This window comes from Phymastichus coffea, unplaced genomic scaffold (genome assembly GCF_024137745.1).
Source record: "Phymastichus coffea isolate CEN01 unplaced genomic scaffold, Cenicafe_Pcof_1.1 PCOF00072, whole genome shotgun sequence".
Lineage (NCBI taxonomy): Eukaryota > Metazoa > Arthropoda > Insecta > Hymenoptera > Eulophidae > Phymastichus > Phymastichus coffea.
Window position 1 is genome coordinate 92,358 of NW_026706883.1, and position 27,538 is coordinate 119,895.

At 44.8% G+C, this 27,538-nt stretch overlaps 3 protein-coding genes across 7 annotated transcripts in view; 1 reads left to right on the forward strand and 2 right to left on the reverse strand.

The window, feature by feature from the left end:
* LOC131668035 (atrial natriuretic peptide receptor 1) overlaps window positions 1-19,172 on the forward strand; it is a 70,112-nt gene extending 50,940 nt beyond the window's left edge. For 3 of the 5 annotated variants that reach the window (XM_058941853.1, XM_058941854.1, XM_058941852.1), the window contains 8 exons: window positions 2,998-3,074; window positions 3,219-3,310; window positions 8,250-8,399; window positions 9,844-10,036; window positions 12,114-12,288; window positions 13,994-14,092; window positions 16,365-16,456; window positions 17,093-19,170. In XM_058941853.1, the coding sequence (XP_058797836.1) occupies window positions 2,998-3,074; window positions 3,219-3,310; window positions 8,250-8,399; window positions 9,844-10,036; window positions 12,114-12,288; window positions 13,994-14,092; window positions 16,365-16,456; window positions 17,093-17,428 (1,214 nt within the window). In that variant the 3' untranslated portion in view covers window positions 17,429-19,170. Of the gene's footprint in view, window positions 1-2,997; window positions 3,075-3,218; window positions 3,311-8,249; window positions 8,400-9,843; window positions 10,037-12,113; window positions 12,289-13,993; window positions 14,093-16,364; window positions 16,457-17,092 lie in introns of all 5 variants that reach the window. The other 2 variants (XM_058941851.1, XM_058941855.1) reach the window with 2 other exon arrangements.
* A 183-nt stretch (window positions 19,173-19,355) lies between these two features.
* Window positions 19,356-22,064, reverse strand: LOC131668036 (venom protease-like). Its single transcript, XM_058941856.1, has 8 exons — window positions 21,551-22,064; window positions 20,974-21,020; window positions 20,680-20,816; window positions 20,499-20,596; window positions 20,154-20,388; window positions 19,828-20,072; window positions 19,591-19,751; window positions 19,356-19,517 (listed from the first exon to the last, which is right to left on the reverse strand). Exons 1-8 carry the CDS (start codon window positions 21,651-21,653, stop codon window positions 19,356-19,358), a joined length of 1,188 nt encoding a protein of 395 aa, XP_058797839.1. The 5' UTR covers window positions 21,654-22,064.
* Window positions 22,065-23,922: 1,858 nt separating this feature from the next.
* LOC131668037 (uncharacterized) lies at window positions 23,923-26,182 on the reverse strand. Its single transcript, XM_058941857.1, has 3 exons — window positions 25,981-26,182; window positions 24,700-24,896; window positions 23,923-24,451 (listed from the first exon to the last, which is right to left on the reverse strand). The coding sequence occupies exons 1-3, from the start codon at window positions 26,019-26,021 to the stop codon at window positions 24,183-24,185; spliced, it is 507 nt and encodes a 168-aa protein (XP_058797840.1). The 5' UTR covers window positions 26,022-26,182; the 3' UTR covers window positions 23,923-24,182.
* Window positions 26,183-27,538: the final 1,356 nt, after the last annotated feature.

Sequence of the window (27,538 nt, forward strand, 5' to 3'; positions counted from 1 at the left end):
ATTAATACATCAACAGGTGTAGTATCTTGCATCCGTGATCATTAAAAATTTGTCTACTAGCTCAAACAACGAGTAAAGTGAAGCATATATGCTAGGCGCGTCACTGGAATATTTCAGTAGTATTATCGCGAGATGGTCAGACGTGGCGTCCGGTGCAGTCGAGACTCTCGTACCTACCGCCTGCTAGGATTTTTACTGCACGATAGTTAATCCGACTAGACTGAGAAACAAACTTTCTTCGTTTGTATGATTTTCTTGGCAAAAAAAATTAATAAATAAAAAAGAAAAAAAAGACAAAAAACGAAAAAAAGAAGGAAGTTCAAGCTGAATTTGCGAAATATAGTTGACAATAGCATAAGTGCGGACGCGCACAAGTCAGCAAAGGAGAAAGATGTATAAATAAATGTTTAATTAAGCCATCAGTAGTAATAAAAGCTGACCCATGCGGGCAGACACTCGACCAGCAGTGATGAGCCGGAAAACGAGGCATTCGCGAAAGTGGAGAGAGGCGTGTCCATGTCAGCAGCGTCGAAAGCAATTTTCTGACATATCAGTAATAAGCTAAAAATCTGAACGGATAGGATAGCCTCAAAAGTGACGAAGTGACCGCTCTCGATCTCTTAAAACGGTCCGAGTGTCGATGTCGACGAACAATGCGTGTCAATGCAGGACTGAAGAGCTATCGAATACTGTCTGACGATATATGCAACGCGATTACACTGCGAACGCTTCCGGCTAAAATCATGCGCGAGACGTCCGGGTGCGCGTAATGTCGAGCTATGCTAGTTTAATGAAGTTGTCGAGTCAATGGTTCGAGGGCTTCGGAGTGATGCCTGGTAAATCTTGAGTGACTTATTTTTTATTTGAGTCTTATCAGCCATTTAATCCGGTTAGTTTTTCATGATTCAATTAACGTCAATCTCTGGATTTAGTTTAAATACGATCGTTGAATTTTTCGCCTCGGTAAAACATTGATCTCTTTTCCTTTTTATCGATGATTGCCACAATCTATTCATTCTCGTGAAGATAAAGAGCGGCATTGTCTCTCCTGCGAAAAACAATTTTAATTGGAAAAGAACGGTACAATGAATGCGTTCATCGGGTCGCATTCATGCATTTCAGTCAAGATAACAATGATAAGAATCTTGGGACGTTAAGAGCGGGCTCCAAGTTTTTATTTTACACACACTCAATGCACCCTGGAGCCTCGTAATTTTGCACGATCAATCAATACGCCCGCGACGCTATTCGCGTCTGCAATATAACCTCCTCCCCCTTAACTTGCCTCACGCCGAGACCATTCCCATTCACTGGAATGGATTTCTCACGAGGGAGCAATGCTCTGCAGTCGCGGAATTCGAATTATTTCGGCATTTTACGAACGTTCTTCTTTCTTTCCATTGTTTTTCTAGCTTCACGCGCCGGCGGCTATTTTGTTTGTAGCCACGCAAATGATTTCACGCTCAAGTTATTCAAGAGTTGCAAGTACAGAGGAAAAGCAAGAGAACTTGTTTTCTGCGTACTCGACACGGCGATGGAAAGTAATTTACGATAAAGCACTCGCGCGAGAAAAAGAAAGAGCTAGTGGATTACAATGTATGTCTGAACGAAATTGATGTATGTTTTCTGGTGCGAGCAAACTTTTTTCATCGCTTACAAAATACGGGATTAGCGTGGCTAAAGAAGCGGACGCGGAGAAATCAAACACGAGTTCGATTATTGTTTTCGAAGTGGTGCGAACGTAGGGGAGTAGGTCAACAAATTGGTAAAGCAGGTGTCAAAGCAAACGGCGACAGAAGTAAACAGGCAGCCGTCGCGAGCAAAAAGCAAAACTGATCTCGCACGCGAGTGCAACGACGGACTAGCCGGTGCTTGAAAGATAGCACGACTGGCCACCGCTGCCGAGCCATCGGTGTCCGGTCAGCGAGAAAAACACAGTACACTCTACGTTTTTGCGCTACTGTTGGAATTGCGCACCCGTTCTTTTTTCGTGATCAAGAGAACAATGATAGTTGATTAGAGAAATCGAAAAGCTGAACGACGCCTCTAATCAACCGGCTTTATTCAGATGTTATAATTAGCGAGGATGATGTAAACGGGCTTGTGTAAGCATCTTCCTCTCTCACTTTGGCTGTTTTCATCAAAATCGTGCGAGCGCCTAAGTGAAGTACGATGCCGCTCGGCAATTTTGTTTTAATTCAAGAAAAGACTTTCACCTAAATTACCTTTGGCGCCGTCGTAATTCATTCCCTTCTTTTCGATAAACGACACGCCTGCTTTGTTTCTTTTTTTTTTCTCGCTTCCTCTGGCTTCTGCTTGTACCCCCCGCGGGTTTCATTTTCTTCTCTCTCTCTCTCTCTCTCTCTCTCTCTCTCTCTCTCTCTCTCTCTTTCTCTCAGGCATGTAACTGGAGAACGAAGGGTCGAAAACAATTTTATTTTCTTTCAATTTACTCTAAAGAGAGGAAAAAACGTATCCAAGTTATATGCATGAAAAAGCTTGGGCAGAACTCAAATATACATCATGCTTAGAATACTGAATATGAATGTACGTTAAATTTTGCTAAGCTGCCAGGACTATACTACACCGCGGCTATATCTTTATTCGCTCATGGGAAAACAGACGAAGTCTTGAAATTTTGAGCAGAGTGGATAGGTAATGTCTTGGCTTACAGTGTGGCTTTTGTATCTTATTGCCGAGAGCTAAGAGGGTAAAAGATCCTTTTTCGGTCGAGTGGTATCATATTTTTACTTTTTTAGCATTACACGATCCTTCCTAGGAATCGAGGATTTCGAAGTCAAATTATAATTAATAAATTTCTCGACATCTACATAAATTTACTGAAGTATATAAACTTGAGCTTTTGTATTTAGTTTGAATAGCGGATAATTATAGTGTACAGAAAGTCCAATTGTAAATATAGAGAAGGATTCAATATGAGGATCAACAGCGTTGGCTTCGTGAGATTAATTGCAACTGTTTTTCATTGTGTTACAGAGATAATTGAAGGAGTTCGAAGGGGCGGTGGATCTCCGTTGAGGCCTTTCCTGGATGAAACTTCTGTCGATGAAGAGGTAAGCTTTACAACTTGAAAATGAGCTACTTTGTAAGTCAGACTTTTATCGTTAACCGTGAATTGATATCATTCTTCTTTTTATGAAGCACATCCTTTATCAAAACTTTTAGAAAGCGGAATGTAATTGGTTGTTAATATATAGGTTGCATCATTGATGGATCGATGTTGGGCCGAAGATCCTGCCGGTCGACCAGATTTTGCTGGGTTGAAAGAAATCGTTCGAAAAATTAATAAGTAAGTGTGTTAGATAATAATACTTTGACATGTGCAATTTTTGTTAGCCACTCTATATATATACTAAAAATACCATAAGGTATTTTTGGTAGATATTTATAGTTCGCATCATGAATAATCATAAAAAACGCGCAATCGACAATTTGATTTTATCGGTTGCGTATTCGTTCGAGATGTGTATCATCCACAAATTCATAAAATTGGCACTCGAATGTGCTCGAAGAATTGAATTCGAGCTGCAAAGCAGGACGTAAGAAAATGAAGAATTGGAACTAACTACTTGCTGTCTCCAATGTCTATAACTCAATAACTCAAGCGTGTGGACGATGCAAAAATAGGGGAAAAACAAATGAGAGGAGAAAAGGTACGGTCTCGCAGAAAAATTCCCCGAGCATGCTACGTGGTCGAGTGGCTCTGCGTGACCGGGAGCCTCGTGTTCATTTATGCGCCTCTCTGGTCAGCCACCTCTGATATTGGCATACTTCCCGACTTTTCCATCGATCCATTCTCTCTCTCTCTCTCTCTCTCTCTCACTCCTCCTGATTCTCCTCCCTCGTCTAAGTCTCCTTCTTGGCGCAGCGATTGCATGCACGAGAGCAGCAGCAGCGCTGGATGAAGTGCCGGATCAAGCCCGAGATGACATGCCCCGAATGCTAAATTTCACGATAGCGCCTGATGGATTGAAATTTTATACCGCCGTTATAATCTCTGAATTAAACATTTTCTTCCTCCACGTCAAATAGATATGACGATAAAACACTACTTTCGGCGAGAGCTAATGCACGCATGAGCTTTCGCCGGGGAAAGAGAATTCGTTTGGCCCTTTATATTTTTACGAAGCTACTGGAGGAAACTCGCGCTCGTGAGAAATATCCGCCGATTGGCGATCAAGCTCCGTTTGTTTGGCAAAGCTAAGCGAGCAGCTGCCCTCGCGTTAATCTCGTATTTTACGACTCGACCCCAACATTCGCCTTTTATGGCCCGTAATGCATAATCGATGGAGGTCAGCCGAAACGCGGTTCTTTAGACATCTTTGATCATGCCCCACTAACGGACCTTTCACTTGAACGTACGTGGGCATGTAAATCTTCTATCCCCCTTTCCAGGCTCTTAACTCCTTGTGATTCTGCAGAGATGTACAAAAAAGGCAGTAAAGGGCAAAGGTTTGTCCCGAAGTGCGAGGGGGCCATGTCGATATTCAATATGCAATAGGTACATTGCAGGCGAGAGAACTCGAGGGAAAAGCTTGCTCGGCGTATATTCATCGTGTGAAATACGCTCGCCAGCCACTCTTTTCCTCTGCCTCTTTCTCTGCCTCGGATGAATTTTTCATCTTTGTGCTCTTGACTCGCGTTGACCTACCGCGATGTAATACATTTTATGGATATTGCAGTTTTAACGAACTCCTATTACGTCTCTTCGGCTGATCCAGTTTAGTTCCAATACTCGGCATTTGCTCGCGATATTGAAACAAATGCGCCATAAGGAATCAACAATGTTGTCCATTATTGAGCAAGAGATGCTCTTGAAACAGTTTGATCCTGGTCCTCTGCCGTAAGCATCGTTATATTAACCGAGATAAACTAACATTTGCTCAAGAAAGCAGACTTATTTTGTCGTTGAGATTCACTATGGAAAAAATTTTATTAAAAAAATCCCCTAATTTTATATTTTAAGTAGATACAAATCCTCTCGCATATAAAAAAAAATTTGAAAAGATAAGTCTTAATTTTAAACTGTTGAAATGATTAAAATGATGTATTGTTAAAATGATGAATGAGCTAAAAGAAAGTGTTCCAGTCCTCCAAGTTTGCTCCATTTAATGTTCTAGCTACCTCGAGATTATCCATCTCTGACACGTAGCTCCAGCTAACGGAAAAAATCTCAACAGTCCACCTAAATATTGCATATAATACATATTTTTTAAGTGATTCACACTGTTAATATAAATGTTTTGAAAATTTCTGCATAGATAATCTATGATAAACGCATAAGCGATGATCGTAGAACTTATATATTTGTCGTGTTTATGAATAAATTAGCAGCGGCAGTGTCGCATGTTCGAGTGCTTTTCACGCAGGAACAGAGTGCATAAAATAAAGGCATTCGTGACTTTGACGCGCTGATGGTAGATAAGAGGCGCAATCTTGTCCTCAATCGAGCGCACTCGCGAAGCTTACTTATACGAAGCTGTAAGATGTTCACGAGCTAGCGGCAACTTTGAAATATTAAAAAACGGAAGAGCGAGGCATTCTCATTTCTCTCGGGAGACCTCATTCCGTATTATCTGTCTTAAACACGCGCCGATATTTCTTCCCCTCGGCAAACTTCCTCTTGCTCTCTACTTTTTCGAAGGAACGAGATTGCGCGCCGAGCGCGCGGCTACTCTTGCTCAAAATAATACTTGCTTGAAAATTTCAATTCCTCCGCCCACCCACCCCCGCCCCATCAGCCGTACTCGTGCAATAATCAAGATTTGTACGGGTATTCAGTCGGCGAATCCATTTGAACGTTGGTAGAGAGCAGAGGGGCATGGCGACGCCATTGGCGTCTCGCCGCAATTTTAGCTCCAGGGCTCGTGCGAGTGACTCTGGCTCCGTGAGCTCTGTCTACCTTTGCTCCACTTACGTTAACCTCATTTCTCTCTCTCTCTCTCTCTCTCTCTCTCTCTCTCCCCGTTCTCCAAGAGGTCATATCATCACGCTCGTACATACATATATCGGTCAGTAAGCACAAACCTGCATTACTTTTTATCATTGTGCATTATCGCCCGCTTAATTTTCTATCAACCGTACAAGCAGAGCCGAAACAGCATCTGAATTTCAATAAAAGAACTTCAGATGCAAAGTCACTGTATGTTGTTTGTATTAGCGTGTCACAGATGCATGGCATTTGTTCCACTGGTATTCTCTTTCATCAGTGGCTAGGGGATCAAGTTCCGCGTTGTGCACTAACAGTAAAAACTCGAAACCCAGTACAACAGCTGCGCTGTCCTGACGTTCATCTGCAGACTTTTTCTAGAAATGACCGAGCTTTGAATTAGTAAATGAACAGACCGAGCAAATAGCAGAGATAGCGAGAGTAAATCAATAACCTGCTCTTCCCGTGCGCTTATTCGCGAAACGCACATACAATGGCATGTCGGTTTTATACGCCAGAACATTAACAACAACGATTCACGACAGCTAAATGGCGAATGCTGGATTGTACGCATTTCAAATTTCTCATCATTGAATTCGCGAGTTTGCTTGGCGAGTGCACGCATATTATAGTCGCCCGTTCGACGTCGTCGCCCTCGGCCTGCTCATACGTATATATCGATTCAAATCAAGCGCTCCGCTATATACCCTAGCAGCCTCTCCCCTCTGTATGCTACGCCTATATATACAGATGCGCGCGCGCGTAGCAGACAGATATTATGACGTAGTCAACGGCCTCTCCAATTTCGTTGGATCGGGATTCACGAGCGTGCACAGCCAGCATCTAGCGCTCAAGTGATTTAAGCTAAGCTTTGATCTCCGTGCAACCTACGCATGATTTCAATAACAGTACAGGTCAATACTGTCGATACCTCGAGCATACTGTTCAATAATTGTTTTTGCGTAATCCGGCTGAGGCAGATATTCAATATAATCAATGCGAGATATTTCAGCGCTAATGAGAAAAAGTTAGCTAACAAACGAGTATTTTCCTGAAATGCACCAAGATTCATTAATAAAGCGTTGATGCCTAATGCACGCGTGCGATTTGCGCGTATCTTCTCATCAATCAACCAGCGCAAAATTGACTCTGTTGCCGAGTCATAACTTCTGGCGAAATTCCTCTGGAACGAGCCTGTCATGGATGCTACAGAGATGCGCATGGCAATAGACCGCGCAATTTCGTGGTCTTGAAACACTCGACTAATAATGAGCTGTGCCAGTCGTCAGTCATTCAATGATTCAAAGTAGAGCAGTACTGTAAGCAAGAATCTGTCAGCTGGCGAATGATTGTTTTTCGACCAATCTCGCTGTAGGTCAGCCTTCATTATTCTTATCTCTTGTTTACGATATAGTGCATGACTTGTAGTACTAACTAAGCTCTAGTTTCCATGTTTAATCGCGGAATACGTATAGAGCTGCTATGTCTGATTGTTCATTTCTTGTGGCTCCAAATCCGAGTAAAAGATAACTGCACAGTCTATGCGTTGATAACGAGGGTCGGTAACATCGACATCAGTTAGAAAGGGAGGTGCCCATTACTCGTAATATGTTAGACTTAACGATGCGCGCAATAAAAGTCGTTCAATCCGCGTGGCACTCGCTAATTGGAAGTTTACTGACACTGTACTAGTTGGCTGCTTCTTTTACAACGTACTTATTCGCGGTCTATTTCCCCGGCATTGTTATTTCTTTGCTTAGACAAGCGCGATACTGCAAATAGTCCCGGGGATCTGTCACAACTAATTCGCGAACAAACTTACTCTGCCACATGCTGCTGCTTTGTCCGTGCATTGTAATATCCGAAACTCTCTTACTTTACCGGAGCCTCATTTATTTTTCAATATCTACTCAACATACGCCCCCCCCCCCCCGCAGCGCAGCCCCGTGCACAACTTGATCGAAACGTTGCAGCTCATTCAAAGTTTTAATGCGTGAGGAGTCGTTAAGCAAAAGAGGAAATAAGTAGTAAAACTTGTTTACGTCGGACAGCACACAGTACTCGCACTCCAATTTGCAATCTCCTAGTGGCGTACCCACCGTAATAACAGCCTCTCTCCCTCGAGTTGCTTTCGATTGAAAAACTCGCTCTGTGAAATGTGATTACCGCGCGCGCGCGCGCGCGCGAAATGCCTCTTTCACTTTTGTAAATCAAAATTTCATTTGCCGCCCGTATTTCTTTTCGCCCGGCTATAAATTGAATAACAAGCTTTGCGCTCGGCTTTTTTTCTGTTTTGCAGGGACAGCCGAATCAATAATCTACTGGACAATCTGCTCTCGCGTATGGAGCACTACGCGGACAACTTGGAGAACCTTGTGGCTGAGCGCACGGCTGACTATCTCGAGGAGAAACGAAAATGCGAGGAGTTGCTCTATCAGTTGTTGCCCAAGTGAGTGGACGCTTTCTCTTCGCACGCTCTTGCTTGCCTTTTTGCGCTCTCTCCTCCGCTGTCCCCCAAGGAAATCTTCGTCGCGCTACCTTGCTCCCAAGCCCAGCGGAATCGACGTGGCTTTCGTCGCGCGACGGCGAAAAACTAATTTTGCAACTGTCCAGACTCGTTTAGCCTTTGCCCTCGCTTTGTTGTTTAACTAGTTTTTGCGGCCATTAACTTTTAACGGCTCGCTCACTCGCGCGTGTGCTCGTTTGTTTGCACACTCGGTCGCGCGCGCGCCATTTAATTGTGACTTTTAATTAACGTGGATTAGTCGGTTTGCCAGGAAAGCCGCGAGCTTTATCGACTCGAATCGCATCAGCGAAACTTTGCTGGAGCTTTAAATCCAACTTCTCCGTAAAGTGATGGAAAGAGAGCGGAGAGTTTTGAATCTTTGAACCCAATTAGAGCCTATTGAAAATTAAGCGCTGGATTTTTCCGTGAACAAGGCAAGCCACAATCATCCCATCGGTCTAACGACCAATCCAAAGCCGAGGCGCGCTCAACATCATCACCTTCACGACTGAAATACAGTGGAAGCTTTCTCGTTTCTGTTCTTCAAGCTCGAGCTCGTGTTACACGCCTAATTGTCTCCGATTTGGCCTCGTTCCTCTTTTTTCTGCGCGCGCACATCGACGACTTTTCTCGAAAAAGGATTGTAGCAATAGACGCCCGTGGCTCTCGCTAAATCTTGATTGATTGTCAGCACGAGGATCCATCGTACACGAATACGCTGAGCAATTCACGAGCCGACGAGGGAATCTGTACGTGGAATTGAACAAATCAGTAGTAAGGGTCAGCCTTGTGTCAGACGCCGCGATTGCTTCTTTTGATGTTCAAGTCACTACATCGGGTTTCATAATGCAGCATTGATGCAATCTATGTGAACGTCTTTGAAGTGATGAGCAGCTCTTTCACGTATAATTGCCGACGCTCCGGCCGGGGATTTACTGCCGACACTCGAAAGTATTTTTCAAAAGAAATAACTCGACGCGGATGAAAAGTCCAGCGCGTTTGATTAAAATGCTCCTGCTTCGACGCTTCTCCGGCTTTTTCATTCGAGACTTTTCCGTAAGCTCCATTATCCGCACGGTCTTTCGAATGATCTTTTTCTTTTCAGTTTCTCACTTTTCCGAGATGATACGCGAGCATTGTATTCTCGTATAAAGCGAGAAAGTGGCTATAACGAAGCTTTCTTTCCATAGCTACAATAATTCTCGTGAATTATAGCAAGGCTTGTTGTGTTTTTCTGGCTATTTTTTTTTCATACTACTCTTGCTTCCTTGGCCCCGTAGGAATTTTTCACGCACTGACGCTAGCTAATGAACATGCTACCGCGCTTTTCGCTTTTGTTCCCAGTGCCGTCAGGTAATTAAAAAAGTTTTAACTAACTGTCGTGTAGGTCGGTGGCGTCGCAGCTGATTCTAGGAAAAAGCGTGATCGCCGAGATGTACGATTCGGTAACCATCTACTTCAGCGACATCGTCGGCTTCACCAGCCTCTCCGCAGAGAGTACACCGCTGCAGGTCGTCGATTTCCTCAACGACCTCTACACGTGTTTCGACTCCATCCTCGAGAATTTTGACGCTTACAAGGTAAACCAGACAAATTGATCAATATCTAACTTTTTGTTTTACTCTTTTATCCGCAAGTTAGGAATGTACGTATAAAAAAGAAACTTGTTTTGATTTATCGACGTGTTCTGCTCGAACAATTTATACGTACGGCTAGCCGGAAGAAGAGAAATAAGAAACAAGCGGAAAAAAAAGAAAAATACCAGAGATAGGTCCGACTAAGAAAGCTTTGATGATTTTGTTACATCGAAGGGGAGAACGATGCAATTTTCTTTTCTTCTTCGTTTCGTCGTTCGTTTGCTACAGTTTCTCGCAGATCACTAAAATTCCATATCTATGGCCAGCTGACAAACAACGGCTTTCAATGAATAAATATGGGTGGGCACGATAAAGCAAAAATTGCGCAATCGTAGTTTCGCACTGAATGAAAATTCGACCAGCCACGTATGTATTTAATCGAATCGTTCTTCGCAGCAATTAATCTGAGCTAAGGATTTAGCTCACTACTGCCTCTGATGTCCGTATTATAGACATTAATGGTTACTAATTTTTCCAACGGGTTTAATTGCGATGGTACATAATAGAAATCTTATGATACGTTCAACGATCATTCCAAGAGCTTTTATTTTCTAAGTCAATTTGGATAAATAATAATATATGTAAAAGTTTTATTTCGATGAAGATTTTCATTTGAAGTAACCGCATAAATAAGAAGCAACCGATAACTTCCAAGAAATAAAATTGAATTTCTGTCATGATCGATTGAATGATTAATCGACATGGAACGTATGGAATATTTTATTGGAATATATTAACATAAATGAATGTCATTATGTATTCAATACAGCTTCTCGCTAAGCTGTTAAAATATCTCTTCTAAGTTCCAAGCAAATTAAGAAAATAGACAGATTCGATTAGGCATTTGAGGCTTAGCACGAGTCATTCGATTTCCATTGCAAAGCGAACAAGACTTTCGGCAGTAAAGTAGATTTCGAACAAACGTAAACTTGGCAGTAACGCCAGTTTGTCGGAAAGTTGCTCCTCGCCCACGTCTAATTCCAGCTTGCCGGCTAATCCGGTGGTTGTAAAGTCAGCGGCCATTCAAAGTTACATTACACCCATGCGCCTCAACGTCCCTATCGACAATCCATTAGAGCGATACATTGCTATGTACACCAATTGGATTCCGTGCCGCTGCTCCCGTCTCTATGGCTGCATTTGCCGTGGCTTTGATTATGTTGAGAAGCTAAGCGGGATATATGTGCCTGAGCCGGAAATTACTTGTATCGAAGGGTTTTGCAATCAAAGGTTGTTATACGTTTGTCGGGCACGTCGGCGTCATTGTCATTAAGATTAAATCAGGTCAACATTGTCGGACGGGATACGCGCGCTTACTTGACGTCAGACGGGAAGATGCAGACACTTTCGGCACGAACAAAATATTCGATCTCTGCTCCGGAAAAAATTGCCGGTCTGTGCACTTCTTAGCTAAACATTGCCTCGGAAAATGACTATGGAGCTATGTAACGAATTTACGGAGCGTCAACAGTGGTTTCTATTCGCTTCTATGCGTGACGGACAATAAATAAGTCGATGACAATACATGTTCGATTACATCTCGACAATGCGATCAAAATGAGAGGGAAGTAATGTTGGGGGAACAAATAAGAAGCACGTTTGACCGATTCAAAAGGACCTGTGTGCAATTGATAGTGTACAAGCAGTCGAACTGCTTGCTTTAGTTCGCCAGCCACTCGGCGTGAAAGGACCTATATAATGGATGAGCTTCGGAAAAATCAAACTGCGCTCAGCTTCTGATGCTTGGTATCCAAAGCTCTCAGGGTATGAACTTGATTTTTTTCAAGCTATGTTTACCGGATGAATTTTTTATGTCTCATCGGCTATGAACGCTTTCATCGACATTCCATCATTGACATTATCTCTGACCTATACTTATGACTCTCGATAATAAAAGCAGCCTCGTAACCTCAAGGAGATTCCGCTATGGATATATACTGAAAAAAGTATCTGCGATGAACATAGGATCGAGTATTTGTCTACGCAGATGATATGAAAATGACTGTTCGTGTGTTCGCAGGTGGAAACTATTGGCGATGCTTACATGGTGGTGTCAGGACTACCAGTGAGAAATGGAATGAACCACGCGAGGGAAATAGCCAGGATGAGTTTGGCCCTAAGGGACACGGTCATGACGTTCCGCATTCGTCACAGGCCTAACGAGCAGCTGAAGTTACGAATCGGCTTGCACACTGGTGAGACATACTCCTAGCGTCACGTATCGCCCGTTGATAAGGTGGCGCAGCGCACGTACAATCGCCTATAACGTCATCGCTAAGTCTACGCCCCATCAGTCGCTCGCGTAATAGCAATTCTGCACGACGAGCAAGATGTTCCTTGTGTTTTTTTTGTTGTTTTGGTACTTGTATTATCGAGAAACAATTGTTTGTCAGCATCCGATTCGATCGAGCGCATCTGGCGCGTAGGATAGTTTTTATTAATGGCGCTCCTTAAAAGGTCGAAAAGGCTATTTGCCGCGCGACAATGTTATCGTCGATATATCACGCTCGTAAATGTAGAAAATCCGGCGTGCATTGGTGTAACTATACTCGTAAGAGAGCGAAAATGGAGCGAATGAAGGGATGATAATACGCGTACTTGATAGCAAATAGACAGTTAACGTTCACGTGATTTATATTCAACATTCGAGATTCGTCCTGTAATAACAGTGCAAGGAGCTCACAGTCTTTGGGTTCGGATATAACCTTGAAGCAAAATTCAGTTTGCTCCCTCGACAGATCAGCGTAGCCGGATTCTCGCATTTGCCTCGCCCCTCTTCTTTCTTCCTTATTTTCTCTCTCTCTCTCTCTCTCTCTCCAATCGTCTACTGTCCGGCAGGCGCGCAGTTGTCTTCTGGCAGTTTGAAATATCACAAAGTCGGCAGTTTGTTGCGTGACACTGCTGCACTCGATTGACCACATCCATCAAGTCGGCCAGCTCGTATTTCTTTCTCGCACGCTTCGATTCTTCTCTTTACCCTCCTCCTCTGCTATCTCACGCTCATTCTGCCTCCCTTTTCTTCTTTCTTTAGGGGGAAGATTAGAATCGTCAGCTCTCAAGATACTTTTGTTTTCACGAAAGTTTCTTTATCGAGCACGCACGCGCTTTTGCAGCGTGAGAATGCAGTGCTTCGTTTGGCGACTGTTAGCCCCGTGTGAAAATTCATTAGTTCATGCAGTCGGACAAAATTGCTTTTTTGTCACAATGAAAGAAATTTTTCTGGGATCTGCTCAAACGTATCTTTTCTTATAGTTGTTGTTCTTGTTGCTGTTTTATGCTTTTGTATAATTACTGCGAGGGAAGTTATCACGAGTCGGTTTATAAAACGGTCAACGGTGCCAAGTTTTCGGAAGTACGTCGTAGAAAGTGATGCTGAACAATTCGTTTGGTTGAGAGCGTTTCGAAGCAATGTAAGCTAATCACTCGAAGGGATCTCCGCTTGAGTGGAGAACTTTTCCCTACCACCCAAGGGAATCTTTCATCAGAGTTCCATCCCGACAGAAGTGTCTTGGGCCTCGTGGAAAATTCATTTCAAAACGTCTATCCGAATAATTTATTTAGCTCGAAAGCAAATAGCAATTGCGAGGCGATAAGAGGAAATAAGGCGAGAAGTAAATGTTTTTATCGGTCTCGCTGTCGCAGGCGGAAAAGAAAACGCGGATACGAAGGGTGCGAGCAAAGTAAATTACTCGCTACACCCTTTGGCAGTGAGCTTGTGAGATCGAATTAATTAATGAAGAAAGTATGAGAACGAAAATACTCAAAGAATTTGCTTATCGAGCTAGTTGCAACTCAGCCAAGTTTTGAGAAGCCCATAAACAAGCGCGCTCGGACTCGTAGTCATCCACGTACATCAAACGGACGTTAATATTTGTCATGTATAATGGGGGCTTGTTGCAGGACCCGTAGTCGCGGGCGTCGTCGGTCTCAGGATGCCAAGGTACTGCCTGTTCGGCGACACAGTCAATACGGCCTCGAGGATGGAAAGCACCGGCGAAGGTAAGCGAGCCATCTCACTGCCTTGTACATGCGACCCTGAGATTTTCATTCGCAATGGACGATACGTGCATGCAGGTGTCTCATGGGGGGTTTACGTGAGAAACAATAACAAAAAAAAATAAAAAACAGATTTGCGAGCGAGCGAGCTCCGCAGGGATATCTGCATATACCAGCGCGCATCGGCACATAACTGAAAACTGGTCGATTTTTATCGCTAACCCGAATTTTTCACTCGAGCGCTTTTGAGCCTCTGGGACGCCGCGGAAATACTCTATCCGACTTTTCGCTTGCCCGACGCGCTGCGCACTGCTCCTACTTTTCTCCTTGAGTTTCGTTTGATCGAAACACAACGAGCAAATCGCAAATACGTTTACGAGTTGCGCGCGAGTGACCGGTGCTGACAATTGAAAGAGCAGGATCAAGTATATTCAGAAGTATAATCGAACGGTACAAGGAGTGTCGTGTGTTTGCCTGGCGCTCAAATGGCGCGTATTTGTTGGTTTTATCGCATTCAACAGTCTCGTTTGATAATTTCATTGAATTGCACGGGCGGAGAGTGTGCAGCGTGGTCATTTTCGTAGTTCAGCAAAACGCCGGATTCGTTTTCAGGAACGGAGAAGCAAGTTGATTCGATCGAGGCACGTCGGCTGACGACGAACGTACGAAGTTACGGGCCAAAAGCAAGACGAATGCGGGAATGAAAAACAAGTAATTGGCATACTTGCCGAGCGTTGCGGTTGATAGATCTGTAGGGCGGAGGAGGAGGAGGTGGAGCTACTAAAGAGCTTAAAAGCCACCACTGAATCGTCAGGATTGCCGGATACAGCGCTGTAGTAGGATACTTTCGGTCTCGCCTGGCCCTTTCTCGCTCTGTCTCGCGCCACTTCTGCCGACTCGCAGTCATTCCGAAGTAGGTCGAGTCACGTACGAAAGCCGACGGCTCGCTCCACTCTAAGCGTGCATGCATTTTATCCGCCCTCCTTCTTCGCGCGCGCTGCACGACTGTTGTTCTAACTACTTTTTTCATCGGGTTTTCTTTATTTTTATTGTTATTTTCTTCTTTTTTTTTATTTTAATTTGTCGAGAAGAGCTCTGAGTGATTTCGCTCCCCCCTTGCTATGCGTTCGCTCGTGCAAAAATTAATAAAATGTAAAAGCGAGCGTCCCAGTTTCTGCACTAGATGAATGCCGCGCCAGCGTTCAGTTTTTGTTCAACAGTGCAAACATGCAGGATAATGAAGGAACCACATGGGAAAAAAGTTTCGGTCGTCCGCGGGCGAAATAATCCGGAAATTAAACGAAAAGTCGCGCGATAGCAGTTGCAATAGTTTCACAGCGAGCCACAGGTTCCTTCTATACGGCATTGTGCATGAGCGTCAGATATTGCCCGTGACGTTATTGTTGACTCGCCAGCCAGTTTGACCTCCGTCGATTGAGTCGCGCAGGTGCCCGTTAAACTTGTCAAAGGGTCGCGGGGACAAAACTTTTAGCCAGTGTTGAAAGGACCACGAGGCGTTCTTGAATCATGCAATTGATTATGGAAAAGCCAGGAGACGCGAATGAACTAATGATTCAGTAGCATCTGCTTGTAGATTGGATGAACAAAGTAGCGATAATTTGTCGCGCGGAGCGAAAAAAAATGTTAGAATAATAGGGCGGCACGTTGAAATAAATAGTTATCGGCAAGAGCGTTGAGCGAATCTCACCACCGTCACCGTGAGAATCTCTTCTCAGCCGTTAGGGGAAAAAACAATCACGGCTTACATAATGTGCGTACGTCGCGTGCTGAAATGAAGAGAAAGCGCGACGTTGTTTGAGAAGGCTGGCACTGCGGGTGCGTGGACGATACTGGCGGCTGTTGCTACTGCATGGGCGCGATCGATTCCGAGACCTTTTCCGAGAGAGTCTGCAAGTTGAGACGTCCCTGAGACATGAGCAAAAATGCCGGCTGGAAAGTTAAATCAAGTTTAGGGTGGCGGTACTAAAAACAAATTTGGCGGGAGACTTTCAGGACGCCCTGCCAAATTATTCAACGAGAAGTTCGCACAAGTATATTATCAGCTGCTGTCCCTTGACTCCTCCGGGCGAAGTTTGCTCAACTGAGCTTTTCGTGGAAATCGATTTGCTCTGAAATGTCCTTGATTGTGTTCGAGGAGATCCCTCTTCTTCTTGTCGGTCGAACAATACACGGCGCTCGTGTTTCTACGGACTAATCATTGCTCTGAAAAACTTCGTTTGATGACTCGCGTGCGTAAATATGCTTTCTTTTGCAGAACTAAAAATACACGTTAGCACAGATACCAAGGAACTGCTCGATACCTTCGGGACCTTTGATCTTGTGCTCCGTGGGGAGGTTGAGCTTAAGGTAAGATCAATGGTATTTTTCCACTATTTTCGAAGAACATCCAGATAAAATAAAATTCTTTGAACAAATACACGAGCATTGCATTGACCAATCGATTCAAGGCCTCTGAGAGACCAGTAAATTCCACGACAGTGAATTAATTTGTACATCCTGATCAAACAAACCAATCGACGTATTTATTTACATTCGTCAGTACAGCACGGATTTCCCGAGAGGATTTCGCCGAAGCTTCGTAAACTAGGATGAGCATGATATGTTGTGCACAAATGGCTACTATGCTACTCTTAATGAAGCTCCGCTACCGCGTCGTATATAGCGTATCGCAAATTGAATCCTACATTACGATTATCTTGTCGAATGCTGGATTCTTGTTTGGCTTATTTATTAGTTAAATCGGATTTGCCAAAGATTATTTCACAAAGTGAAAAGCAAAGTCGGTGACTCGTTTGCGAAGCGTTCAAACTGTATTATTTGAAAGCTGAATAATGTATTTGAGCGAGTACACGCTCGGTGAAGTTTAGGAGCAACGTTCTTACGATGCAATTGGGCAAGCAGAGCTTTCGAAAAGCTCCGTGTGAATGTGGCAAAAGTCGTCGGTTCGGGAAGAAAATTCGAAAAGTTTGTTTGTTGACGCAGGGCAAAGGCAAGAAGACGACGTACTGGCTGAGAGGTGAAAAGTCGATGCCTCCGTCTGAGAACAACAACGTCCATCAGCAGCACCCGCAGCAGATCCAGCAGGTGTGCACGAGTCTCAACCAAATCCCATCGATCTCGACGCCGCGACACTCGTTTTACGGCAGCTCGCAGCAATCTCAGACGTCGCTGGTGGGCAACGGCGCGCCGCCAGCTCTGTCGCCGTCGCACGTCCGGCCTCAGCCAGTCGCGCAGTCCAACAGCGAGAGTCTGCCGAATCACAACGCCGAGAGCGGGGCGAGCACCCCTCTGCTGCTGCCTGTCGGCTCGGTACCTTGAGTCGCCGAGGCCCAACGATAGACTGGCTGTGCTCGATGTACGATGATCATCTACTCTATCCAACCTTTCTGTCTCTCTTTCTGACCTACGCGCGACGTCCTCTTTCGTCGTCGGTCTGTCTGTCTATCTGTTTGCCTGTCCGTAGTCACTCCGGTGGCTGTTACCGTTTCGATAATTCTGTCGTTCTTGAGAGAATCAAACGAGAGAGAGAGGTGCATGTACTTTTTTTCCAGGCTTGGAGCTCATCGAACCCACATACGTACGACAGTACAAAAACACGTGAAAGTCGCTATACGTCGATGACGGTGAGCGTCGCATCGGGCGATAAGAGAGACGCGCTAGCGTACATTCAATTCTACGCTCTCAAGATTACTTTTTACGGCCGCCTCTCGCTTTCTCGTCCTTTTTCACCGACGCGTCGTTCTCTCGCGCGATCGCGACTCGCGCCGCCTGCAAACGCAAACGCGACGACCGTGACTTTCTTTTTCGAGGATTTGCATTACGAAAATCCGCACAAAGACGCGCATTCTGTTCCTTAATTCGCGTGTTCGCGATAGCCGATGACGGTGCTTTCGTTTTTTCCGCTCGACTTGCTTTCCGTGGGCGCGAGCGGATGGCGCTTTCGTTCTGGCTTTCACGCATATAAGCACGCATTCGCCGCCGGGGTCTTCTCGTTTCGGCGTGCATTATACTCGCCCGCATTTCAGCGAGCAATTACAATGGCTTTTTCTCTCGCGACGAGATTGCCAATCACCTACTTTTTCCTACTTGGTGCTTTCGCGGAATCGTAAAAAATTGATTTGCATCACACAAAGAATGACTTTGAACGACGTCGTCGCTGCTGATGGGTTTTTTCAATTTGAAATCCCATTGGTAGTCGGTAATCGTGCAAAAATGAGCTGTATTGTCGGTCCCGCGTCCGCGCGCATGCGGGTATAACAGACCTAAGAGAGATTTTCCCCTCATCCTTAACGAAGTCATATACAACGCAAAATATACACGAAAATATATATGGCATGTTGAGCAATGCAAAGAGACACGGACAATGAATCGATGTGAGTATTGTATAATATAACTGGAACTGGAAAGTTACGTATATTGCATGTTTTCAAACAAATATAAAATATTTAAAATCGATTACAAGAGATTTTCAAGTGAGAGCGAGAGAGCGGACAGATGAAAGAGAAAAAAATTTATATATAGAATCGATGTATAGACTATATGATATAAATATATATTATGTTATAATACCATATGTAACAAGCCGCGAAGGCTGGGCCTTCGATGTGAATGTTATACATACACGATAAGATCATTTCTTCTCTAAACGTTCTCTTCGTTTTTTATTTTTTCGAGAGATACCAATACAAATGATGAATTTACCAGTACTGCTAATGCTCGAACGTGAGTGCAAGTGATAATGTCGTAACAATGCGAGAATTTTAGCGAGCGCGTGAATGATAATCGAGTGCTACGCAGATGTGTCGGATGTGTCAATCGAGAACGCGCGATATGTAATGTTAATTATTATATATTTTAATGAAATTCAGCCATGAGATACGAACAGCTCTTTCAGAAGTTAGCCAATGACAAGGGGAAATAAAGCTATAGGTAAAATATGGTCTACATGTAGTTATTGTATACGTGATGCGTGTGCGATGCACCCGGACAATTCTGTCGAAAGAATGGAGAGAAAGATGAGATTGTAAGCCTATCCATATTATCAGAATAAAGTTTCATCGTTTTTGGAAAAAAAGAATGACACGAACAATTGAATTTTTAATTTTCCATCCAGCCTGATTGTAAGAATCAATGAAACACGCGAGTGTGAATGAATGCAAACATTTATTGAAGGTCCACATTGTGCTTTCTCTGTCGATCATTCTCCACCGCAAATCTGATCAGTCGAGACAAGTTGAATTGCAGCTTAGAAGATGGTATTGGTAAAGATCCAGTCGAGGTAAGCATTGACCTTTGTGTAGATGCCTGGTTGGTCGGGATTGCCACAACCGATACCCCACGAGACGATTCCAATGTTCACCCAGCGGCCATTGTTCAGTTGGATCATCAGCGGTCCACCTGAGTCACCCTATGCGGTCGCGGAATAACGCTATCAAAATAAGGTTCGAACGGTAGATCGCGACTCTGCAGGGCGCACTTACCTGACAGGAATCGCCGTTTCCCTCGTAAGCGCCAGCGCAAAGATGCTTCGTTGTGATCTCCTGCACGTATTTGACGGCGCATTTTTCGTAAGGCCAAACCGGAACGGTAACTTCCATCAAGACGTAAGAGCCTGCGCCAGCGAACTCCGTCATGCCCCAACCTCGAATGATGCAAGGTCGAATGATCAGGTTAACACGACTAAGTAAGTATCGAGTCGGGGCAGTTCTCGAAATTACCAACGACGGTAGCCTGCTTGTTTTCAAAGATGGCCCCTACAGGTGGCAAGCATATGGGCCAGATGTAGGTATTGAAAATAGTCGGACGATGGATCTTGAGGATGGCAATGTCGTTGTCGAGGGTGCTTGGCGAGTAATCGGGATGGATACGGAAATCCACCACGCGGAAATCCAAAGCACGTGTCTCGTTAGGGAAGCGAAGGTCGTACTCTCCAAGTCGAACTCTAAAATCTTTGGACTTGTACCTGCGAAAGCATAAAAGCCGAGGTCTCAGAGCGAGCGGTAGCCTTGGGCGAGCAGCTCGCTCGGTTTAGGGTCTTATCGACCTCCAGATGCAATGGGCAGCTGTCAGCACGTGTCTGTCAGTGATGAGTACTCCGCCGCATTTCGTGTCACCGTCCCTTATCAGGGCGGCCACCCAAGGCCATCCGCGCGTTCTCGTGGGTTTGCCACCGATCACGCGGTTCTGATCTTGCGCGCTGATGCCACATCCCCGCGAGCGTCTGACCATCCGGTCGTCGGTGTCCTGACCCGTCATCGTTATCACATCCGGTCCCTCGGCTGCGCGCGTTACAAAAGCAACAGATAAATGGACCAACAGTTAGCGAGGTTGGAGTTTTCGGCAAAACCCGTCGGAGATAATCATTGTTATTTTTGTATATTTCACGTACTCGCAACGGCGGGAAGTGAGCCAGCTAAACCCCCGGCAGGAGGCACGTCAACCAGAGTATTGTCGGGTGCGTCGTCGGCACAGCAGACTCCGACGAATCTGCAAAATGACGGACGATTGTTTTTACAAGTTGGAACAGGGTAGCAAGGCCGTAGTGGTTGAGCGAGTCGCACGACACCTACTGCTGGTCGATCACGCATACGTAGTCCAGCATACGAGGAAAGTTCTGGCGATACGTCTCGTCTCCGCAGCTGGACAGGTGCTTGCAATGGCCCGGTTTGTTGCCTGGGGCTATGCACGCTTGGAACTTTTGCGAACTCTATCCAAGAAAAAAGAAACAAGCAGTTTGCACGCTAGAACTACTGAGAATGTCGGCTAGACGCACGACGTGATGATTATATATTTGCGATCAATTTTGTTTCTCAAATATTATTTCTCGAATTCATGAAATTTTGCTATCATTGATATTCAATTACCGCTTGACCCACTTGGGCTGGCACTGCTCGTTTATCACGGAGAAGGTCTGGAATAGAAATTGATAAAGGTTTGATGAGAAAATAGTTAATATTTTTTGAAACTTTAATTAGCGATGGAAGTAAGAATAGATAAGGCTTATCGAAGACAGTAGGAAGCACGTTTTCCCTTCTGCGGCAAATTCAATGAACCGGACGCGCGCAATGTGGTTTTCAAAACAATATCTTATTTTCAACTTGCACAGCAACATAACTAATATTAGTGATTTCATAGCGGAATGCTAGACTTATTCGCTCAAATATAAAGCATACGGGTTTTTTCGAAATAACGATTGACATACCTTTGGAGACATTTCTAGTCTTAGTCTATTTCAATTTCAAGCAAATTATCTAGTTATACAATACGATATGCTTCTGTCAATAAGATACGTTTCTTCTATGAAATTTTCGCTAAATGTAACTTGGCGAGCAATAGCTTGGATTTAATTGAACAGCGAACACGAGTAGTTGTGAAGTCTTCGTAGTATAATCATTTAAGGAGAGTATATTTGTCAATTACTCAAGTTCTTTGTGCACTTACCTAGCTGTCCATCCGATTTCGACGAGGAATCGACGATTTTAGCGAAAACGCAAGTAGCCAAGGCGGTGATGATTAGAACGAGGAATCCTCGTCGTCCTGTCATGATGAGCAGTCAGTCGAAGACTAGCAAGAGGAAGATGGAGGCACGCGTCAAACTGATTCAAATGGCTGTGCCAGTACTGACGCTTCTCTCACGAAATCGAAGGATGTCCCTCCAGAGTAACGGTGCCCCGCTCCTTTTATTCCTTCTATCGCTCTTTCTCTCTTATCGCAACTCGCCTGGCGCTCGGCGCTCGGCGCTCGCAGGCTGGCACATCCGGTTGCCGCCGCTGCAGGCGCTCGCATTTGTATGCCTCGGGATTCGCGTGCCACATTGTATCTGCTCGTTGCATTATTCATGCGAATGCATGCATCTTCCAGCGATGCACACGGACCTGCCTACGCTACTGTAGCTTTCATTCCTCCAGCTGCACGCTGGACTTCTTTTCTCTTCTAATGTCTTCTTTTGCCTTTGCCTCCGTTAGCATTCGTAGCTTCTGCTATCTAATTGTTTTTTTAATTGTATCGAGTGTATATATGTATGGAGCAGTGCGCTCTTTAGGTGAATCAGCCGGCTATCAGCGAGGATGTATTTTTCGAGAGAACGACGAGGGGGGAAAAAGAGAAAATCCAAGAGCGCGTAGATTAGCCCTGAGAAAGTAATTTCTAGGTCCTCGATCGGCACCGATAAAAGTAATCTTCAGAGCGCGCGCGCGGTCTCTACAAAACAATTAGACACGTCAGAAGCCGCCGAGAGCGAGCCTCGATGGGTACGTTAATGAGACACTGGCGCCAGTGGCAGCGAGAGCTCACCTACCTGACTGCGATCTCCAATCGTCATCTCTCGTCGGGACTGCCACTTCGCTTCAAATTGAACCCACCGAGGCCCACATTAGCAGCTCAGCCCCTTCCCTAAGATTAGACGCTACTCTAATTTTCCCGTGGCAGACAAAACAAACACGGATTTTCGAATTATCAGCTAGTGATGCTGCTCGTCTTTAGCTCCACTATGAGATTTTTTTCCTGTTAGCGTCACGCTCAAACCCAGACGTATTTGAATCGTTGTTCTCCGATGAATTTAAATTAATAACATAAAACGTGTATTCCGATTACACGTAGTGCATTAAAACATTTGGAAGGGCGCGAAAGACAGACGGAGTGGAGAGAGCGTCCGCTATAAAAAAAAAAAGCAATCAACTTTTTCGTCGTACGCTCGTCAGGGAAAGAGAGAGAGAGAGAGAGAGAATATGCCGTTATAAGGTTTCTCAGTGAAGGTCGCGCACGTTAATTTCGTTTCCTTAATTACACGCATAATAAGGCTTAAAGGAGCGCGGCTAAGTAAAGCGCAATGCAGTTTTCAATGTAAAAGGCATGCCGTCGCGCGAAGAGCCTGTCACAGATGAGAGAGAAGTTAATTCAACGCGGCTTGCACGCGATGCTCGCGCACACGAGGACCACGGTTCGCGCGAGTTTTAATAAGCGCGCGCGAGGCAGAAATTAAGAAATTTATCCTTATCTGATACACGCGCACTGAGCTCGAGGGGCGCGAAGTATATCGAAGAAAAATTAAAAAAACAGAAAAAAATGAAAAAAAAAAAAAAAAAAAAAAACAAGTAGAAGAACCGTTGATCTTTACGGGATGGGTTGACGCGTCCGCACGAGTGTATATAGCGTTACGCGAGTGCCACATGGAATATTACGTTGGCGATGGCGGACGCTCACACATACACACACACACACATCGGTGAAAAAAAATGAAATTGGGCCAGCTGCACATTTTTCGGTCGAAGACGCGCGTGTATCATTTTACGCGCAAAACAGAGAAGAAAAAATGACGACAAAGAGCGAGAGAAAAGAAACGGCGACGAGTCAACACTCGCCAACCGCAATAAACCCTCTCGGTTTGCAGAAGCACTCTACTTTCGCAATGTACACGTGTCTTTATCGTATTATTGCTGCGGCGAGAAGAGAGAGAGTGAGATTTGAGTGCACGACGTTATCTGCCGCTTTAACGGGGTTCCTTGAACCTTCGAGCGGGAAGATGTCTCGTTCGCGCGAATACCGAAAGCGAGTTATTCTCGCTTTGAGATCTTGTGTGACAGCGAGACCTACCAGAGACTCTCGTTCGAAGTCCTCGCAACGAATCGATAGAGTAATTCTGTACGTTGACCCAGGCCCCGACCTGCGCTTTTCTCTCGCCAATTCTTTTGGAATCAGCTCTTCGCGCTCCTTTCGTCCAAATGAATCTCGCTACTTTTTTCGCGATTCATTCGCCTGCATTCGCTATTAATGTAAGTTATTAGAGGATCAAGGGACAAAAATATCAATTATGTCTAGATATCACATTTACTTATTGATAACAGTACCCAATATTAGATATCTACACATGAACATTATAATACATATGTGAAAGTGTAGGCCTATTACTCAATATAAACTTGGCGGTGACTTTATTAGCCTCAATACAGCAATGTGTTAGCCCTGATTGACATTCTTGAAATATCGAGAGAACGACAACCCTTCGAAGTTAAGCTTACTCGGGACAACAATGTCAAGCTGGTGTGTTCGTCCCAAAGCGCAACGGTGGCAAGTTTTAAAGCAGGGGGTTTGCGGTGACGTCGGAGTAGACGGGTTTGGCATTGGGGTCGCTCAAATTGAGAGTGTAGCGATGCTCCTCGAGTTTCTTCGTGGTGTAGTTGTAGACGCGGTCGGTGTGGTAGAGGATGCCGCCCACCACCAGATTCTCGCTCTCGACGTAGTACGGATTGCCGTTGACGTCGGTGCCCGACTGGACCTTGCGCGAGCTGCCACCGCTGTTGGTCACGATCACCGAGCTATCGCCGGCGCTTACGTACGTGCCATCTGTGCGGGAAGACGAGAGGGCGCGATCAATGTCGATGAGCGAGCGAAAGGCAAACGATCGACGCGCACAGCCTGTGCGCCAACTCCGCCAAGTGTAGCGTACTATGGTTTCCGAGACCGAGGAGCTCGGGGAAACTCGCGCGCGCTTGCAGTTCGCGAGACTTGGCGGAGCTGTGGCGGCCTAAAGCGTCGCGCTGCTAAAGCGCTCGGCTCGCGCGCGCGAAGATACCCAAAGAAAATGGCATTACTTAGTTTATCGACGTTCTTCAGTGCTTCGGCGACCTGCTGATTGGCTCTTGACACCTGCTCGTTGACGTTGTGCTGTATTTGCTGTGTCATGCGGTGCACGTTGCTCTGTATGCCCTCGGTCCAGCGATTGATATTGCCAAACAGATCGCCAAACCAATTCTGATGCTGTGCCAACGCAGTCGGGCCTTGGTAGGCGCTAAGCAAGAGAGACGATTTGATTCGCCGGAAAAGAAAAGCTACTTTTTCACGCCAACGATTGTCAGTCGTAGCCGTGATTGTTCGCAAGGTCACTAGACCGTACTGTCTGCTTTTATTTTCCTTCGACGTTACGCCAAAACATTGTCCTATTAACAATCGCACGCCTCTTTGCCGTTTCGAACAATGGCAGTCTAGATTTTCCAAGCGAGCCAAGCGAGCGTTTCATCTGTCCGTAGCGAAAGCATCAGGTGTAGCCGACAAATCAATTTGTAGTAGTATGATGCTCGAGGCGCGCGTTAAACGTCTCGTAAGACGGCAACAATGCATTTTCCACGAGAAAACAACGCCGTCATTATATGGCTGCGTAAACATGCGGGCTGACTCTTCGAAAAAAGTTTCGCCGAATTTACGATGTTGTGCAACTCCCGTGTTGCACAAGCGCGAGCATATTCTTATCTGTTTACGAGACGTGTATTTGTTCAAAGAAAGAAACTAATAATAATCAGTCGCCTTGTCAGGCCTGGGCGTATTTTCTCTTTTCAGAGGCTCCTTTCAAGCTTAAATAAGTGACTTTCGACAATGAATAATAACAGTCGTTAAGCGATAACGTTGAGACATTTTGTCACACATGAGTCACCTGCAAGCGTAATCAAGTAAAGTCGTTCAACAGCGGATAAACTTGGAAAATTACCGTTTAATTTTCTCTCCGACGCTCACCTTTCAACGCCTTTTATTTGCACTGATTCATCGGAGCACTTTCCAACCGTTAAACAATTTTTTACCCTTGCACAAATGAATACATCGCTTTTCCAACAGCCGCGCAAGCTTCGCGTTACAGCGACGTACATCAACGGTAACAACGGAATATTCAACGCGATAAAAAGCTGATTCGCAAACTCAATCAAATATCGCACTGCGAAGCTATTCTATGATTTGCAGTTGAAGTAAAAATATATGTTACGGAAAAGAAAGAAAGCCACGTAGCGGTTTCGCAATCAATAACGACGTTGCAACAGATAAAATATTAAAAAGTAAAAGATTAAAAAGAAAGGCTAATGAAAGCCCGAATGAAGTCAGCTTACGCGAGTAAAAGTCCGCAGAATAGCAGTAGGACGGCTCTCATCTCTGTAGTTGCGTAGTGCACGTGGAAAGCAAAACGAGCGGCCAGGGAAACGAAAAAGTGAGAGAAAGAGAGAGTGCGAAAAAAGAAACTACGTAAAAGTCCAGCTCGACGCGCGAACTCTCGTTAACCAAGTGAAACTAAGCCGCGCCGCGAGTATACTGGCGCGCGCGCGTATCGGCACGACGACGATGCACGGACACGTATAGATATTTGTATTGCGCTGCCTTCGGCTGAATCGGATAATTGCGCCTGCGCTGCCGTTCGCCAAGCGTTGCCCGCGGAGGAGAATTATCTTACCGCGGATAATGTCGTCTGAGATCATTCTTGGGATTCGATTACATCGCGGCGCGCGGCACTCCAGTGCTGCGGATTCTGCCGGATTGTGCCACGGGATCGTGGAAACAAAATCTGTGCGAATCCAATCGTTGCGATTATCGTGGATAACGATACAGTTTAGTGAAAATTGATTCGAGCACCTGCAGTTTTAGCCAGCGATGTGGAAAGATTCTCTCTCTTCGGGCGAAAATTCGAAAATATTATATTATTTGAAAGCTTTCTTTTGACATCCGCCAAAGCAAATGTACAAACGACAATAAATTGGCTTGATAGTTGAGCATAAGTGTCACTTGATATATATCCCCGGGGAGCATATACATCGTCTTTCTTCCCATGGCCCGACGACGATTTAGCTGCTCACGCGCGCGACCGACCGAGCAGCTTTATCCTCGATGCGCAAATGGATCGAGCTGATGCCAGGAGAACGCTCGATCGTCCTGAAACGTGACTCCTGAGATATTAATATATTCATCGTGACAACTGCTATATAGCAGTGAGAAGTCTTGGAGTGTGAGAGACCGATGTACGCGGACTCGCGCAATCGATCACTCGCCAGATTGTTTCTTAGAAAAGTACCGTCTCGTTAGTCAAGTTTTATTTATATTTTACAGGGCTTTTATTGGTACGTTGTTGTACGTGTATTTACTTGAAATTCGTCGAGATATTTCGTGGCCACAATTATTATGCCAAAGGAGATTGCAAATTCATGACAATTTCATTAATTCATGTTCGAGTAATGTAAGTTCGAGTACTTTTTCCCTTAATCCCTCTGTATATTTCTCGCGTAACATTCGAGTTCATCTGTGCAATGTAACACTACAGTCACTCAATACAGTTGCGTTATAATCTTGCGCACCGATCGATTACTTATTTTTTCGAGTCAGTTTATTTTTCATGCATTGTGGGGAGATTTTATCACAGTCGGCACTTACGTACATGGGCCCTTCGACAGAACCTACTTGACTCATGACGCAACTATGGGTGAGCATAGAGTATAAAGCAGTTTATTTCGGGGATCGGGGTTTCTACAGTTTGAAGATCGTAACTATGCTTCGAGAATCTCGGCATGTGCGTAGTACATATTGAGCCGTATCGTTCTAATCTTTGCAGTAAAATGAAAAAAATGATATTGTAAAATATTTCAAATAATTTCTTTTAACGTTCTAACAATAATCGGAAGA